The sequence below is a fragment of the Stenella coeruleoalba genome (genome assembly GCF_951394435.1).
Source record: "Stenella coeruleoalba genome assembly, chromosome: 1".
Taxonomy (NCBI): Eukaryota; Metazoa; Chordata; class Mammalia; order Artiodactyla; family Delphinidae; genus Stenella; species Stenella coeruleoalba.
The window spans coordinates 116,941,465-116,958,069 of NC_137169.1; the positions used below are offsets into that span (position 1 = coordinate 116,941,465).

The 16,605-nt window shown below is 46.7% G+C and overlaps 1 protein-coding gene across 1 annotated transcript in view; it reads left to right on the forward strand.

Moving 5' to 3' along the window:
• The first annotated feature begins 772 nt into the window (after nucleotides 1–772).
• Nucleotides 773–16,605, forward strand: part of NOS1AP (nitric oxide synthase 1 adaptor protein) — a 289,665-nt gene continuing 273,832 nt past the window's right edge. Inside the window, exon 1 of the mRNA XM_079913809.1 lies at nucleotides 773–1,129. Within this exon, the coding sequence (XP_079769935.1) occupies nucleotides 1,025–1,129 (105 nt within the window). The 5' untranslated portion in view covers nucleotides 773–1,024. The remainder of the gene's footprint in view (nucleotides 1,130–16,605) is intronic.

The window sequence follows — 16,605 nt, forward strand, 5'->3', positions numbered from 1 at the left end:
CCTACTCCATTTCCACAAGGCTGATGGCTTTTAAATACTAACACCATCCCCAAAGGCATCTCCACAACCCCCCAATACACAAGTCACAAATCATGGCTCAAAGGGACGAACACAAAGCACTTGCGATACTCTCCCATTTGGGTGCAGTCTTGATTCTCCAGAGAAAAGGGGACTCTCAGTGCAGATCTGCATATATATATATGGGCCAGGACTTGGGCCTTCCTGGTAAAACATAAAAACAAAACAATCAACACCGCCCCTCCCCCTCCCAAAACAAAAAACAAAAACAGAAAATCCAAGGCGCCGCTGCTGCTATCAGTAGCTTGGCTCAGACTCTGACTGCCAAAAACAAAAACAGGACTGAGCCCGGGTTCCTGAGACCCCGGCTGCCTAGGGCCAGGGCGAAGTTCCCGGGGTCTGGCCGCTGGACGCGGGCAGGGCCGGGCGCGGCGCTCTCGGGGACTTTCACCTGCTCGGCGGGCAGCGCGGGGGCGGACCCGGCGGCGGGCGGGGCCTGGACGCCCCGCGGGAGGAGCCGGCCCGGGCCCACCCCGCAGGAGGAGCCGCTCGCCCGCGGCTGATCCGGCGTCTCCGTGACAGGCACCCCGCTCCGCTGCCGCTGCCGCCTTTTCTTCCTTGTCCCGGGCTGTCCGCGCCACTGCTCCCGGGCCAGTGCCGCGCCCAGTCCCGCCGCGGGCCGCGCGCCCACTGCTCCCCTCCCCCAGCCCGGTCGTCGCGCCGCCAGCTCCCGCCGCCGCCCCCGCCACCCTCCTCGCCGGTAGGAATTGCGCGGCCACAGCGCCGCTCGCGTCGCCCGCATCCGCGCCGCCCGCTGCAGCCCGGCCCTCGGCGTCGCTCCGAGTCCCGGCTTCCACGGCCGCCGCGCGGCCAGGGCGCCCCTCCGCTTGCGCCCCCTCCGCGCGCCGTCGCCCCCAGCTCTCGCCTCCCCTCTCCTGGGTCTCGCCAACCCCTTCCTGCCACCGCCGCCGCCGCCTCTGGAGGAGCCGGTCCACCGCGGGTCACCATGCCCAGCAAAACCAAGTACAACCTTGTGGACGATGGGCACGACCTGCGGATCCCCTTGCACAACGAGGACGCCTTCCAGCACGGCATCTGCTTCGAGGCCAAGGTGAGGGGGCCTCAGGGAGGGGACTGCCCCGGAGGGGCATGTGTGAGTGGACGGGATGCGCAGCCATCCCGGACGCAGAGCTGGTGGGTTAGGCTGATTTGGGGGCCTTTCTGTTAGGGAGGGTGACTCCCCTTCTCTGTATAGTATTCCGCGGGCTCCTGCCCAGAACTGCTAAAGAGCAACTGCAAAGTTTGAGCGGTATTGCTTCACCCCCCTCCTCCCACCTGCAGACTCCCCCATCCTTACCCATCCAGGACTGATTGAGTTACTTCCCGGATCCCTTCTTCTGAGGAGGAGAAGCCAGTGGGTGAGCGCAGCCTGGACGTGGTTCTTTAGAATCGGTTTAGGGAAGCTTTGGTGTTATTTAACCTGTTGGGATCCCTTGGGAGAGGTGCTTTCAGGAAGGTCTTTTAAAGGGGGAATACCCGCTTCCCGATTGAAGAAAATAATACAGGGGTGGTTTTTGTTTTTAGATTCCAGGTAACCCCGGCCAGGTGTCAGAGTCACTTCCTAAACGCCTTATTTGCCACGACTCCTTTGCAAGTGCCAGTCATTGAAGGGGGGAGGTGTGGTGAAAGCTGTCCGGTTACTAGTTCTGTGGCTTAATGTTAAGTTTCAACAGCTAGTAGGGGACCGCTGCTGAAGAATTTATCGGGGGTGACTGGAATTTTCAGCTCAAAGCCCCAGGTCCATCCTTGGGAGAGGGGGCGGGGCGGAAGCCTCTGTACTGCACCATGAGGTGTGAAGAAGGCTGCCCCCCCCCCCACCGTGATGCACTTCCCAGAATGAGGAGTTCTGGTTTCTGAGATTACAGCTGGGGTTCCTGCTGCTTATCACAGGGGAAGAGTGTTTCTCCTCTTCCTTCATGCAGCTTGACGCCCTCCCCCCAAGACTCAGGGATGCTCAGCACCTACTGTGTGCCTGTCACTGGTGAGTGACAGAAAATACTACCCCTCCAAGTAGGTTGTGTCTTCTGGTTTTGAAAAGGTAGTACTTTCGATGTGGAGAGAGCCTTCATTCCCTTTTTCTCCTTAATGGCTTTGTAGATGGCAGGCTGTTAGCATCTCAGGCAAGGGTTACTCCATCAGGTAGCTCTTTGCTTCAGTTCTTGAGACATCTTTTTGAGTGTCTGATATGAGTCCAATGTGGTCAGTTACTTTCGATTGTTCTTCCTTCTCATGGAGATGTGTGAGTTGTTAAATCTTACCTTTTCTTTTCTCCCTGAATAACCTTCCCCCAGCCATATTTGCTAGAGCTAGGAGGGCACCCCCTGTTTCCCCAGACATCAAACCCTGCAGTGGAATGCAGAGCTGAATTACTGGGTATGGCTGGGACCAGAGTGGGGCTGTAGCCAAGATCTTATCTTGCTTCTCTCAGAATAGAGCTGGTTGGTCTAATATAGGATGTTTGGGTTAATTTTTGTCCGGGCCTGTTGCTTTGGTGAGCAGGTTTTTAAATTTTAAAGTATGAGTTTTCATCACGTCATGATTTAATTTTCTTGGACACGCGTAAACTGGGAAATTGGCTTTTGTCTTGTTTGGTTCATCAGGGCTCTGTTTTGCAAGAATGATCAGAAGAAGAAAGATCAGAATTAAAGTGTTTTTAACCTTTTAATTCTTTTCTCACAGTCTCTGCATTTGATCCTCGCTAGGACTCATAACCTAGGTTGTTAGAGTCGGATTCTTGCCACCTCCAATTCTAGTCTGACACCTCTGGGGAGAGCCCAGGACTGTGCACCTCTAAGGAGCATTCCAGGTGATTTAATGCAGGTGTTTGGGACCAGACTTTGAGAAACAGTGGCTTCAGGCTTGCCTCCAGCTTGCTGGATCTCACCCTCTCTTTCCCAACATGTAGTTTCTTTTCTAAGCAAATGTCTGGGGGTTGTGTGGTGTAGTTCCTATAGTAACTTGCCTGGATTCACACACAGTGGTGCTCCATAAGAGGAAGGGGAACCAGAGTTGGTCCCAGCTGTGTTCCCGATGCAGATGTGGGACATGGTGAACCATGGGTTCTGCTTTGAGAATGGTGAGGTAGGGAAGAAAGGACAGGGCTGACCTTGAGAACTGGGTCCTAACTCCCAGCTCTTGGTAACCGAGGCTGGACACCAGTACATTCAAATCATGTCAGCCAATACCTGAGTAGAGGTGGAAGCAGAAGCTTTTCTGTCTCATGAGCACCTGGGCAAGCACCTCATCTGGCTGGTTTTCCCATCCCTCCCGAGCAGTGTCCGTGGAACTGCACGATCACTGGGTTTTCAGGGTTAAATCCACACCACACTCATTCCTTGTTTTGGAAAAGCACGGGCTGTGAAATGTAAATGTATTAGCGCTGCCTTGTCAGAAACTCCTGGAAAATGAGCCCAGGTCCTTCCCTCCCAAGGGTTGGCAGTTTTTCAGAATCAACACTGGATGGAATGACTTTTTGGATGCATGCCGCTCATTTTCAGGGTGCCGCGGAGATTGAAAAGGTTATGGCCAGGGTTGAAGGGCATCTGGGTGTCAGAGGTTCTGTGCACTTAAAAAACACACGGTGCATTGAACTATCAAGTAGGATCCTAGAGGTTTTTCACCTGGCGGGACTTCATGTAATTCTCACCGCTTCCCCGGAGGTGGGTCTCCTTATACCTTATAAATGAGGATATGTTGCCTGCTTTATTGCACATGGCTGGGTATGGCGGAGACAGGATTTAAACCTGGGAGCTTTGACTTCAGACTCTCAAATGCAATGCTTATTCATTTAATATTTTTTATGGAATGTTGACTCTGTGCTGGGCGGTTGGTCTGATTCACGGTTCACTGGTGGGGCACCCTTAGGTTGTTGGCCTCTCTGACTCTGATGTAGAAAATTATTCAAACTTTTAGTGCTAGGCTCTTTCAAGATTAAAACCTTGGTCTGGGAGCTGCTCTTAGGGGATAGTGCCCTCCGTGTCAGAAAGGGCACCTGGCTCACTGACGGTTGCTGGTGGGTGGGCGGTAAAATCCTTCTCGGCTTGAAAGCTGTGTGGCTCCTTTGTATTTGTCTCTCCCTCTCCCTCTCCCAGTATGCCTTCCTGGTGGCTGGTGCCGTCAACTGGCTGTCTCTGCTTGCTGGGTGAGAAGAAGACTTCTCATGACAGTGGTGCAAAGAATAAGGGTATTAATAACATAGTTATGCCTGACGTTTGTAGGTGATTTTTGATTTGCCTGCGACGTTCACACACACAAAATTTTCCTCATGTGGAAATTGGGACATTAGTGTTATCTCTGTTTTTCAGACGAAAACATTGGGGATCGGAGAGATTAACTTGTCCAGAGTCACAGAACTGATAAGATGAAAGAATAATGATTATAGCCGATACTTAGTGAGCACTTACTATGGACCATGTATTGTCCTAGGTGCTGCCTCATTTAAGCCTCACACTCCAGTCCTTTGGATTCCTCGTCCATGGTTCCTTAGCTTCATCCTGAAGTAGTAGCTCCCTCTGTATTCGTAGCTCTCGTTGCGTAGCCCATTCACTGGTCTGGGCATGTGTGGCACAGCCTGTCAGAACTGGGAAGCACCTGAGCTCACCTCGTACAGCCTCCTCATTTTACAGATGAGGAAGTTGAGGTCCAGAGGGGAAGTCGTCGACCCAGGGTCCCATAGCTAGGTGAGAACAGAACCAGAACTCATCCCTAGTTTCCTGGCTTCAAGTTGGTTTCAGTTATCTGTTGCTGCTTAACAGCCTACCCCAAAACTCAGTGGCATAAAACAATGTCTGTTTAATCTGCTCATGATTCGTGGGTCAGGAGTTCAGGCAGGGCTTGGCTGGGCTGTTCTTCTGTTGCATGTGGTGTGGACTGGATCACTCACTTGGCTTCATTCTGCTGTGGCTGGGCTGGAAGGTCCTAGAAGGCTTCACTCCCATGGCTGTGCTTTGGTAGTCCTCCGTGTGCAGGTTCTCTGCACTGGGTAGCTTGCATTTCCTTACAGCATGGTGGCCCTTTGATCTGGCAGCTGGCTTTCAAGAGGGAGTGTTCCAAGCAGCGAAGGTGGAAGCTCTTAAGGCCTGGCCACCAAAGTTACACAGAGTCACTTCTGCTGCATTCTCTTGGTCAAATCGGGCCATAGGCTGGCTCAGATTCAAGGGGAGGAGAAGTATTCTTCATTTCTTGGTGGGGAGTGTCAAGGTCACAGTGCAGGAGTGCACGTGGGATGAGAGATATTGCCAAAGCCATCCTTGGATCATGGTCAACCATAAAATTTGGTGTTCTTTCTCCTCTGCATATAGCTTCTCCAGCGATGTCGAGTGTTCTTTGAGTACCTTGTCTCGTGCTTCTGTGTATAGCCCCCTCCCCCAACATCAGGTACATATATATATATAGCCAGCAACATCAAATTATTTATCAAGCGGAAGAAATTTCCAATTGTAGAAAGTCTGAAAGCAGTAAGTATATTGTCTTATTGCTGAGTGATTTGGGGGATTTGGGAGTCCTCGGTCAAATCTGAACTGAATTCTCTGGCCATTATTCCCTCCTTGCTAAATGGCTTCACTGGCTGATGGTTTCCATGATGTAGATTTTCGAGGTTACAATAACCCCACACAGCAGGCTACCTGCGGATGCCTCTCGAACACGCTGTCTTGAGGGCTTCCAGATTAGGACATTACATATGTTGGTTCACCATAAACGGGGTACTCTAACTCAAACCTAACCTGTGGTGTGTGGTAAAAAGCTCTCAGAACCAACTCTGCTATATTCTGGGTGTGCACTCTCCCCTCCCCCGCCCACCCCCCAAAGGGTCCTTTCTTCCAGGATTGTGGACAAGTAGGGATTCAGATAGAGGCCCTGGTGTATTCGCTGATGTCATCATTGAAGTGCAGATTATTTCACCTTATTAGGTACTTGTCTGGATGCTTTAATATCCATTGTTATCTTCTGCCTGGACCAGATGAATCTTTGGGGGATGATAAGTCTCAAAGGTACAGCACTTCTCAGAAATAATACCTGTTTTTATTCACCCTTATTTTGCTCTCAGGTGCCCCAGGGTGTTCCTCTGGAGCTGGTGTTTTGGAATTCGATGGGCAAATGTATTTCTACCTTATCTGTACATTTCATGATTTTGCCATGTCTCCTTTGCTCCAAAATGTCCCAGTCCATTTAGTGGTCAGAATCTCACACTCACTCGTCATGCTGACCTTTGCCAATCATCCGTGTTCAAGACCCTAATCAGACTCATTGTTTATTATCGCTTACTCGTAATGCTGCTATTTCCGGAACTCAAACCTTCAGAATGCTTTCTTTGACCATCATTATCTGCTTCCTCTCACCTCATTGCCTTGAGGCTGCCCTTAGCTCCTCAGTGACCTCCTGCTGCCCTTATCCTGCTCCCCCAGCAGCCTGGAGCCATGCCCACCCCCCTTTCCGTCTTTCCCACTTTCCTGCCCTACGCTGCAGACTTGGTCTCTGCTACTTTCTTCCTTCCTCCCTGTTTTTGGAAAAAGAACTTCCTTCTTTCCTCCACTCCCTCTTCCCTAATAGCTTTATTGAGCTATAACTCACATACCATAGAATTTGCTAATTTAAAATGTACCATTAAGTAGTTTTTAATATATTCATAGTGTTGTGCAATCATCAGCACAGTCAATTTTAGAACATTTTCATCACTGCACCCTTTAACTATCATCTCCCCCACCCGCATCCACCCCAGCCCTAAGCAACTACTAATCTACTTTCTGTCTCTAGATTTGCCTATTCTGGACATTTCATATAAATGGAACCATGGTGTATGTGGGTTTTTGTGATTGGCTTCTTTCACTTTGCATGATGTTTTCAGGGTTCTTCCATATTGTAGCATGTATCAGGACTCCATTCCTTTTTATGGCTGAATAATATTCCATTGTATGGGTATACCACATTTTGTTTGTCCATTTATCAGTCGATGGACATTAAGGTTGTTTGTTTTTTAGCTATTATGAATAATGCTGCTGTAAACATTTTGTGCACAAATTTTTGTGTGATATATGCGTAAATTTCTCAGGGGTAGGCAGGTAAGACTGAAATTGCTGGATCACATGGTAACTATGTTTAACCACTGTGGGACTGCCAGATTGTTTTCCGATGTGGCTGCACCATTTTACTTTTCCACCAGCAGTGTGTTAGGATTCTGATTTCTCTGCATCCTCACCGACACTTTTTATAATCTGGCTTTTTGATTCTAGCCAGCCTAGTGGGTATGGAGTGGTATCTCATTGTGGTTTTGATTTGCATTTCCCTGATGAATAATGATATAGAACATCTTTTCATGTGTTTATTGGCCATTTTCACATCTTTGGAGAAATGTCTATTCAGATCTTTTGCCCATTTTTAAATTGGATTGTCTTTTTTTAAAAAAATTACTGAATTGTAAGAGCGCTTTATATATTCTGTATTCAAATCCATTATATAGCTCTGCAAGTGTTTTCACCTATCCTGTGGGTGGTCTTTTGACTTTCTTGGTATCGTCTTCTGAAACACAAAAGTTTTAAATTATGAAGTCCGATTAGTTTTTTTTTTTCCCTCTTTCTCTTTGAGATTCATCTGCCGTCCCTCTGCTGCTAGCCCACCTCTCCTGAGTCTTTGTTCATTACCTCATCACTCCCTACCCCCACCTTTGCATTGTTCCATCTTTCCCCTTACTGGCTCACTCCTCTGCCCAGGAGTGTGCTGTGACCTTCTCTATGTGAAAACTCTCTTCTCTCCACCTTTTTCTTCATTAACATGTTGTCCTCTTCCTTTTACAGCTAAGCCTCACGACAGAGTGGTCTACTCTCTGCAGTTTCTCAATATTCATTCAGTCCCTGGCCGTGTCCTTCCCACCTCTTTCCTGGCTGCCATGTAGAAATTGTTCTACTGTCACCCTTCTCTGTCCTCATTCTTTTTGAGTTGTCTCCCTGAACAGCCTATCCTTGTCTTTCTTGGGATGCCTCACTCAGCTCTCTGCAGGCTCTCGATTGGCCATGCATATCCCCCTGTCTGTACCTTCTCTTCTTTGCTGCACATTGACCTCTAAGGTAAGTGCTCAGTTTCATCCTTCCCCCTCCCCCCTCATTATGCATGTTGGCTCCTAGATCTCTAACTCTAGTCCAGACTCCAGATCTTTATTTCTAGCTTCCTGCTGGCTATCTCTACCCCAATGAACGTGTTGCTAACCCTGTTGCTCAACAAGGTTGAATTCAAATTTCTCTGATGACTTCACACTTCTTTAAATGACCCAACCATCTTCTCAGACACCAAGCTTGACACTTCGGAGCAGTGGACTCATTGGCTGTTGATTGAGTACCCATTGTGGCCAGGCTTTCCCCAGATACCCCCCACCCCGTCCCCCCACTTCAAATGAGGTGTGTCCTTGAATTTTCACAGTGATATCCATCCATGCATCCTGTCTGTTCCTCCTTGTCTCACCTCTGGCTGGTTCAGATGCTTATCACCTCTCACCATACTGTTTCAGTTACCTTCTGGAGGCCTCCACTTTACCCTATAAACTTTTGCTCTGTTAATTATCCTGAAATATAATTATGATAGCCTTCTCCTCAAAGACACTAAAAGTCTATAAGCCTACTATATTAGGTCCAAAAATTCTTAGCCTGGCAATTCAGGGCTCTCTGGTTTTGAACAGTTCCCTTTAATCACCCTATGCTTCAACCCAACTGGGGTACCTACCCTTCCCTCAACCCTCCCTGTGATTCCCCATCCATCTCTTAGGCCCATTCCACTGTCTCTCAGTGAAGTGGATGTTACCAGACCCTCCTCTGTGTGGAAGGGACTGAGCAGACCCTGCTATGGATTATGGCTGCTTGCCCTTGTCCGGTTTTCATCCCCCCATTGTCATCATTAGGGTCCCTGTCCCTCTGCCCACTTGTGTCTTCTGCAGTGCTGACTGCAGTGTTTCGCATATAGAAAATGTATTTTGAATCAATGAATATAATTTCTAAGATGCTCCCCGCAAGGACTGCCAGGACCCTCCTGTATCACCCAAGAGTGGGAGATGCCTCAGCTGGCTCTAGTCTCCTCCCAGCTTTTTCTCTTGCTTCAGGCCTGTACCTCTCAGTCCCTAGTGAGACTAGTCTCTGATCCCAGGAGGTATCCCCATTACCCTTCACCTCACAGAGTGCCACTGCCTTCCAAAGGAAATGCCAGGTAAGCATTTTTCCTGAATTAAATGGAATTCCAGTGACAGATATGCAATGGAATTAGAATCTTTGATTATAGAACACATGGCCAATTTTAGGAATAGATAATTGTCATTAGTAAAAAAAAATATTTTCAACCTGTTGTGTTCTTGTTAATGAACTAATACCCTTTACCCCCAATTCTTTATTTCCTCTAATTTTCTATTTTATAGTTTTTATGACATAAATTAGGTTGACAGCATAGCATAAATGGGTTCAGGAGCCAAATTGCGTTTGGGTTCAAATCTTGGCTCCATCCCTCACTTGCTGTGTGAACTTGTGCGAGTTACTTAACATCTCTCCTTTAGTATCCTCATCTGTAAAAAGAGGATACAGGTATCTCATACCTCATAGGGTTAGTGCAAACGAGTTACGCACGCAAACTCCTAGCACAGTGCCTGGAACAGAGTGGGTCGTTATTTTTATTACTGTTGTTGTTTAGTCCTGCAGATTGCGATTTAAATTTCATCTGTGCATGATTTTAATCTAGGAATGATCATACACTCTTTTTAAAAAATTTTTATATATTTAGTTTTTGGCTGCGTTGGGTCTTCGTTGTGGTGCGCGGGCTTCTCATTGCGGTGGCTTCTCTTGTGGAGCACGGGCTCTAGGTGTGCGGGCTTCAGTAGTTGCAGCATGCGGGCTCAGTAGTTGCGGCACGCAGATACTAGAGTGTGCAGACTGCAGTAGTTGTGGCACGTGGGCTCAGTAGTTGTGGCTTGTGGGCTCTAGAGCGCAGGCTCAGTAGCTGTGGTGCATGGGCTTAGTTGCTCTGCGGTATGTGGGATCTTCCTGGACCAGGGATCGAATCCGTGTCTCCTATATTGACAGGTGGATTCTTAACCGCCAGGGAAGTCCCCACTCTGTTTTTTTAATAAGTCAGAGGCCTAGTAGTGTATTATCTTCATTTTACATGCCTGCTTAAAGCACCTAGCGGCCATATTATTCTTAATTCCCAAAGTTGCAAATCAGACAGCGTGACTACTTTGTGGACTTAAAATAGCTGTCAGCCTCCTTGGGAAGGAATAAGGAGGGGTTAATTAGCTTCTGGTACATGCCCCCATCACATTTGTTCCAGTCTTTTAATCCTTGTTCGGATTAAAAATCACAGAATCTTGTTAAGTACTGTATGTTGCCTGTATTCACTACCTTTCTCTGAATTTCTTGGATAAATATGTCTTTAAGCAGAGGTAATCTAAGCAGAAGGAATCTTGCATGATGGGATTAATTAATACCTTGTGATGCTTACAATTCCTTTTTCAATTTTTATATTAAGCATCATGTTTCAAACACTGGAGCAGCTATAGCTTTAAAAGTTACTGAAAATGGCGCTTCCAGCAAGTTCTGTGCCCAGAGTGTTGGGACACTTTAGAACCCCTGGTCCCCTACCCACCGCATGTAACGCAGTTGGTTTTCTGCAGCACTTCAACGAGACTTGTGTGTCTTACACTTTTATGGCTCCATCCATGAGAACTGAGGACAGTGGTTACTACCCCCATTTATTCTTGAAGCTGCAGTGCTTTCCGGGAGAACTGTTGAAATGATCAGCCTTGAGAGGTGAATGAGACCTGGGACTCCCTACCAAGGGGTAGCCAAGAAGAGGGCATTTGCTCAACGCACCCTGTATTCAGAATGTTCTGAACTCCATTAACCTGTGTGGAAGCGTGTTAGAAACACTTTGCATGCTTGCAGAATCATCGCGTGTCCCCTATTGTGTGCTGCTCCTCCTTGCTGGTTCTGTTTGTGCATTTCTTATCTGTTGATCTAGGCTACAAGCTCCTCAAGGATGAAGAGGACTCCCCACATACCTGCCTCATGCTGTTCACATCGTAGAAAGCTAACATAATAATCACTATCATTTACAAAGCACTTACTATGTTCTAGGCACTGTGCCAAGCTCTTTCTAGGAAATGATTAATCTTCCCCAACAGCCCTACGAGTTAAGGTACTCTCATCGTTTGAGTTTTACTGATGGGGAAGCCGAGGCATAGAGAGGCAGAGTAACTTGCTCACAGCCCACATTTAGTAATGGATAGACCCCTGAGTCTAACCCTGGCAGTCTGGCACTATTAACTTCTGTGCTGAATATGCTTCAAGATACCAAGAACTAATGTTTATCCAGTACTCACCACTTTCAACGCATGGTTCTCAGAATTTTACATATGCAAACTAATTTAATCTTTACAGTGGCCCCCTGAGGGTAGGGGTTTTTGCTTCCAGTGAGGACACTGAGACCATCTTTCTAAGTTGGATTGAATGGGCAAATGGACTATTAAAGGTGGTGGTCTCAGCTCCTCCCATTGGGGTTAAACCTGTGACCAAGGGACTGGTCAGCTGCTGTGTGCCAGTGGGCAACAGGCCACCTTTGGTGGGCCTCTCTGGTGGGTCCTGTTGATGGTCTCCAGATATGAAACTGAGGCATCAATGAGTAAGTGGAAAAGCCGAGACAGGCAGGAGAGGGGCTTTGGGAGGCCCTTCCTTCCTGGGGAGAGTTACTCTTTGCTGGGCTCCTGCCCGTGCACTTCCTGTCTAACGGTGGTGATCCATCCACCCTTACCACACCTCTTCCTCCTGTCAACTTCCATGCCCTCTTCCTTGCATTTCTCAGCTCCGTTTCTGAGGACTGGTTCTCTCCACTCCACTTGGAGCCTCCAGGGTCCCTCTAGGAAAGTATAAATGCCAAAAAACTTCCAGCCCAGGAGATGTTGCCTTTTGGTTGGAAATCTTAGCCCACAGTGCACAATGGAAAAGCTCCTTGGTTGTGTCCTTTTTTTCTATCTTGATTATAAACTCTTCCTTTTTGTTTTGGTCTCTTTGGATGGGAAGAGGGACTCATGTGGAAGCGTTTTATTTTTCTGCCAAGAAGAAGATTAATGTCTCCCATGGGCCAAGTGACAGCTAACATATTATTTCGCTCCCATGCTATTTCCCATAAACGGATTTAACCTGTACTGTAACTACATTTTCAAACTGGTCCTCAATATGTGTGGATTGCTTTCTCTTAAATTTGGCAGCCCAGGTTAAACACACTGTATCCTGGGCACGCATATCCAAAGTATGATTGAAACTTTTTTTTTTTTTTTTTGCGGTACACGGGCCTCTCACTGCTGTGGCCTCTCCCGTTGCGGAGCACAGGCTCCGGACGCGCAGGCTCAGCGGCCATGGCTCACGGGCCCAGCCGCTCTGCGGCATGCGGCATCCTCCCGGACCGGGGCACGAACCCGTGTCCCCTGCATCGGCAGGTGGACTCTCAACCACTGCGCCACCAGGGAAGCCCTGAAACTTTTTTTTTTTTTCTTTTTTAAGTATGATTGAAACTTTACCTCTTGCTTCAAGGTCACTTAAATGCTGCTCTTTCCTCCTTCAGGTCAAGATTTTTGCAGCCTCAAGTGAGAGGAATCACCTGCAAATTTCTTTGATTACTTAAGGCATCTGTTATCAAACTTTGGTGTCTATTAGAATCACGTGGAAACTGATGAAAATATAGAGGCCCAGGCTTGAAGTAGCAGATGGGTTGGATCTCTGTGCCTTGATCATGTTTTCCAGCTGATTCTGATAGATACCTTTGTTTGAGAACCATGAGTTGGAGCACTAGTTCTCAAACTTGGCTGCTCTTTGGAATCTTGGGCGAGTTAAAAAAAAAATTGCTGCTGGCTGTGAACGCTCAGCAAATTTAATTCAATTAATATGGGTGTAGCCTGGGTGTTGCAATTAAATCTTTTATTTCTTCGCTGAGACTTTGTTTTTTCATTTGTTTCAAGCATATTCATAATTGTTTGTTGAAGCATTTTTATGAAGACCACTTTAAAGTCCTTGTCAGATAATTCTGTCATCTTTTTTTTTTTAACATTTTTATTGGAGTATAATTGTTTTACAATGTTGTGTTAGTTTCTGCTGTATAATAAAATGAATCAGCTATATGTATACATATACCCCATATCCCCTCCGGCTTGCATCTCCCTCCCCTGCCCCATCCCACCCCTCTAGGTGGTCACAAAGCACCGAGCTGATCTCCCTGTGCTATGCAGCTGCTTCCCACTAGCTATCTATTTTACATTTGGTAGTGTGTATATGTCAGTGCCACTCTCTCACTTCGTCCCAGCTTACCCTTCCTCCTCCCCGTGTCCTCAGGTCCATTCTCTATGTCTGTGTCTTTATTCCTGTCCTGCCCCTAGGTTCATCAGAACCATTTTTTTTTTTTTTAGATTCCATATATATGTGTTAGCATACGGTATTTGTTTTTCTCTTTCTGACTTACTTCACTGTGTATGACAGACTCTAGGTCCATCCACCTTACTACAAATAACTCAGTTTCGTTTCTTTTTATGGCTAATATTCCAGTGTATATATGTGCCACATCTTCTCTATCCATTCATCTGCCGATGGACACTTAGGTTGCTTCCATGTCCTGGCTATTGTAAATAGAGCTGCACTGGACATTGTGGTACATGACTCTGAATTATGGTTTTCTCAGGGTATATGCCCAGTAGTGGGATTGCTGGGTCGTATGGTAGTTCTATTTTTAGTTTTCTAAGGAACCTCCATTCTGTTCTCCATAGTGGCTGTATCAATTTACATTCCCACCAACAGTGCAAGAGGGTACCCTTTTCTCCACACCCTCTCCAGCATTTATTGTTTGTAGAATTTTTGATGATGGCCATTCTGACTGGTGTGAGGTGATACCTCATTGTAGTTTTGATTTGCATTTCTCTAATGATTAATGATGTTGAGCATCTTTTCATGTGTTTGTTGGCAATCTGTATATCTTCTTTGGAGAAATGTCTATTTAGATCTTCTGCCCATTTTCAGATTGGGTTGTTTTTTTGATATTGAGCTACATGAACTGCTTCTGTATTTTGGAAATTAATCCTTTGTCAGTTGCTTTGTTTGCAAATATTTTCTCCCATTCTGAGGGTTGCCTTTTCGTCTTATTTATGGTTTCCTTTGCTGTGCAAAAGTTTTTAAGTTTCATTAGGTCCCATTTGTTTATTTTTGTTTTTATTTCCATTTCTCTAGGAGGTGGGTCAAAAAGGATCTTGCTGTGATTTATGCCATAGAGTGTTCTGCCTATGTTTTTCTCTAAGAGTTTTATAGTGTCTGGCCTTACATTTAGGTCTTTAATCCATTTTGAGTTTATTTTTGTGTATGGTGTTAGCAAGTGTTCTAATTTCATTCTTTTACATGTAGCTGTCCAGTTTTCCCAGCACCACTTATTAAAGAGGCTGTCTTTTCTCCATTGTATATTCTTGCCTCCTTTATCAAAGATAAGGTGACCATATGTGCGTGGGTTTGTCTCTGGGCTTTCTATCCTGTTCCATTGATCTATGTTTCTGTTTTTGTGCCAGTACTGGCATCTTTTCATTGTCTTTTCTCATTCTTGTTGAGATTTTCTTGGTTCCTGGAATGATAAGTGATTTTTGATTGAAACCTGGATGGTTTGGGTATTACGTTATGACTTTCTGGATCTTAATTACGTCTGTTTTGGCAAGATTTCTCTTCTCTGCTGATGTGCTGGTGGGGGGAGGGGAGCGCTGCCTCCTTACCATTAGGTGTGGGTGGAAGGCTAGATCATTTACTGGCTTCAGCTGATACCACTCTGGTGGGGCAGGAGTGCCTCATTACTGTTGGTCACGTGATCTCCCATGATGCTCTGCATCCTGACCCTGGGTGGTGGTAAAAGTTATAACTCAGCACTGGGACTCTTCTGAAACCCCAGCGAGGAGAGCAGGAGGCCTTGTTATCACCCATAGGTGGACTTCCTGGCGTCCCAGCTTCCCGTTCAGGCGTCTCTGATACTGACAGGAAGAAGGTAAGGGTGGAGCATCTCCTTACAGCGTGGTGAGGGCAGAAATCTAGTTTCTGACACTGCTGGTGGGATGAGTATGAGGGTGATAGGTTTTTTCTGTGATGTTTGGCTGGAGTAGAGCTGTTATTGTCTGAAAGTTTTCTGTCATGTGCAGCTGCCCATTTCCTGGTCCTCTGGCTAGAGAAAGCGGGCTTCTCTTGGGAGTTTTTTTTTTTTTTTTGGTCTGTGTTCATCGGCATTTCTGGGTCCCTGGCTTCTCCAGCAACAGGTCTGGGAGATGTGAGGCAACAAGAACCCAGGGAACTCAACTGTTGCGTTCCTTGGGTGCTGAGATCCCTGCCTGGTCTGCCTTCTCTCCATCTTTTGGAGTTATCTTGTACTAGTTTTATATATAATGCCTGGAGTTTTGGAGGTTGTTAGCAGGAGGAATGGGGATAAGTATGTCTACTTCATCTTTCTGGAAATGGGAGTTCTGCACGGTGGGAGACGAAAAAGCCCCCCCCCCGAGGTGATTCTAATCTAATCCAATCAAGGAGCACAATTGGAGAATCTCAGCATCAGAGTGCTGGAGCAGCCCAGGGTAGTTTCGGTGGAAAGACCAAAAGGACCTGGGGTCTTTCCCAAGTGGAGGTCCTTATGAATCATTGTGTACTGCCTGGTAAATTCTTCTCACTTATCTTCACTTTCCTTCCATAGATTTATTGAGATTTTTTGCGCCATATAGCTTTTTCTGAATCTGACTCGTGTTCCCTGAATATACATTTCCAAATGCGGGTGTAGGAATAAAACCAATCATACAGGAAGTATTTATTGTGCTTGTACTGTGTTTAGGGCACAGTACTTGGTGTTGAAGGTCAGAGATACATGAGACAAGGTGGTGACTTGAAGGAAATCAGCCCAGCTGGGGAGATATGGAAAGACAGGCACGGTGATAGTATTATGTATTGAGCACATACTATGAGCTGGGCATTCTGCCAGGTTGTTTCATAAACTTTCATTTAATCCTTCCAACTATGGTGCATGATGTCATTCTCTCTCTTTCATCGTTGTAGTTTCAAAGGCTAAGTATTAAGTGACTTTTTCAAGGTCTTTCCATATCCAATCCTGGGACAAAATTGGACTAAGGCTTTGCTGAAATGAGGCCTTGCTTTTTCCACACAGAGATGTTCTACTGCGCTTTCTTCATGAGCCTGTTCCTGGGGGTCCTGCTGTGATGGGGTAGAGCTCATCCATTTATGTTCTTCCCCGAAACCTAGGACGGTTTTTGGAGGCAGCTGTTGTTAGTGGCTTAGTCTGTGCCTTCGGAAGGGGTCTTGCAGGGGCATGAGATGATGAGTCTTGAGGTTTAACAATATCACTGAAGCAGTTTTGTGGAGAGTGGGCTGGAGGGGGCAATACTAGGCCCAGAGAGACTGTTCCGGAAGCTCATCCAGTATTTCAGGTTAGAGATGGCAGCGGCGGGAATGAGGGACCATGTTCTACTCTGGAGGTTGCCGAGAGGTA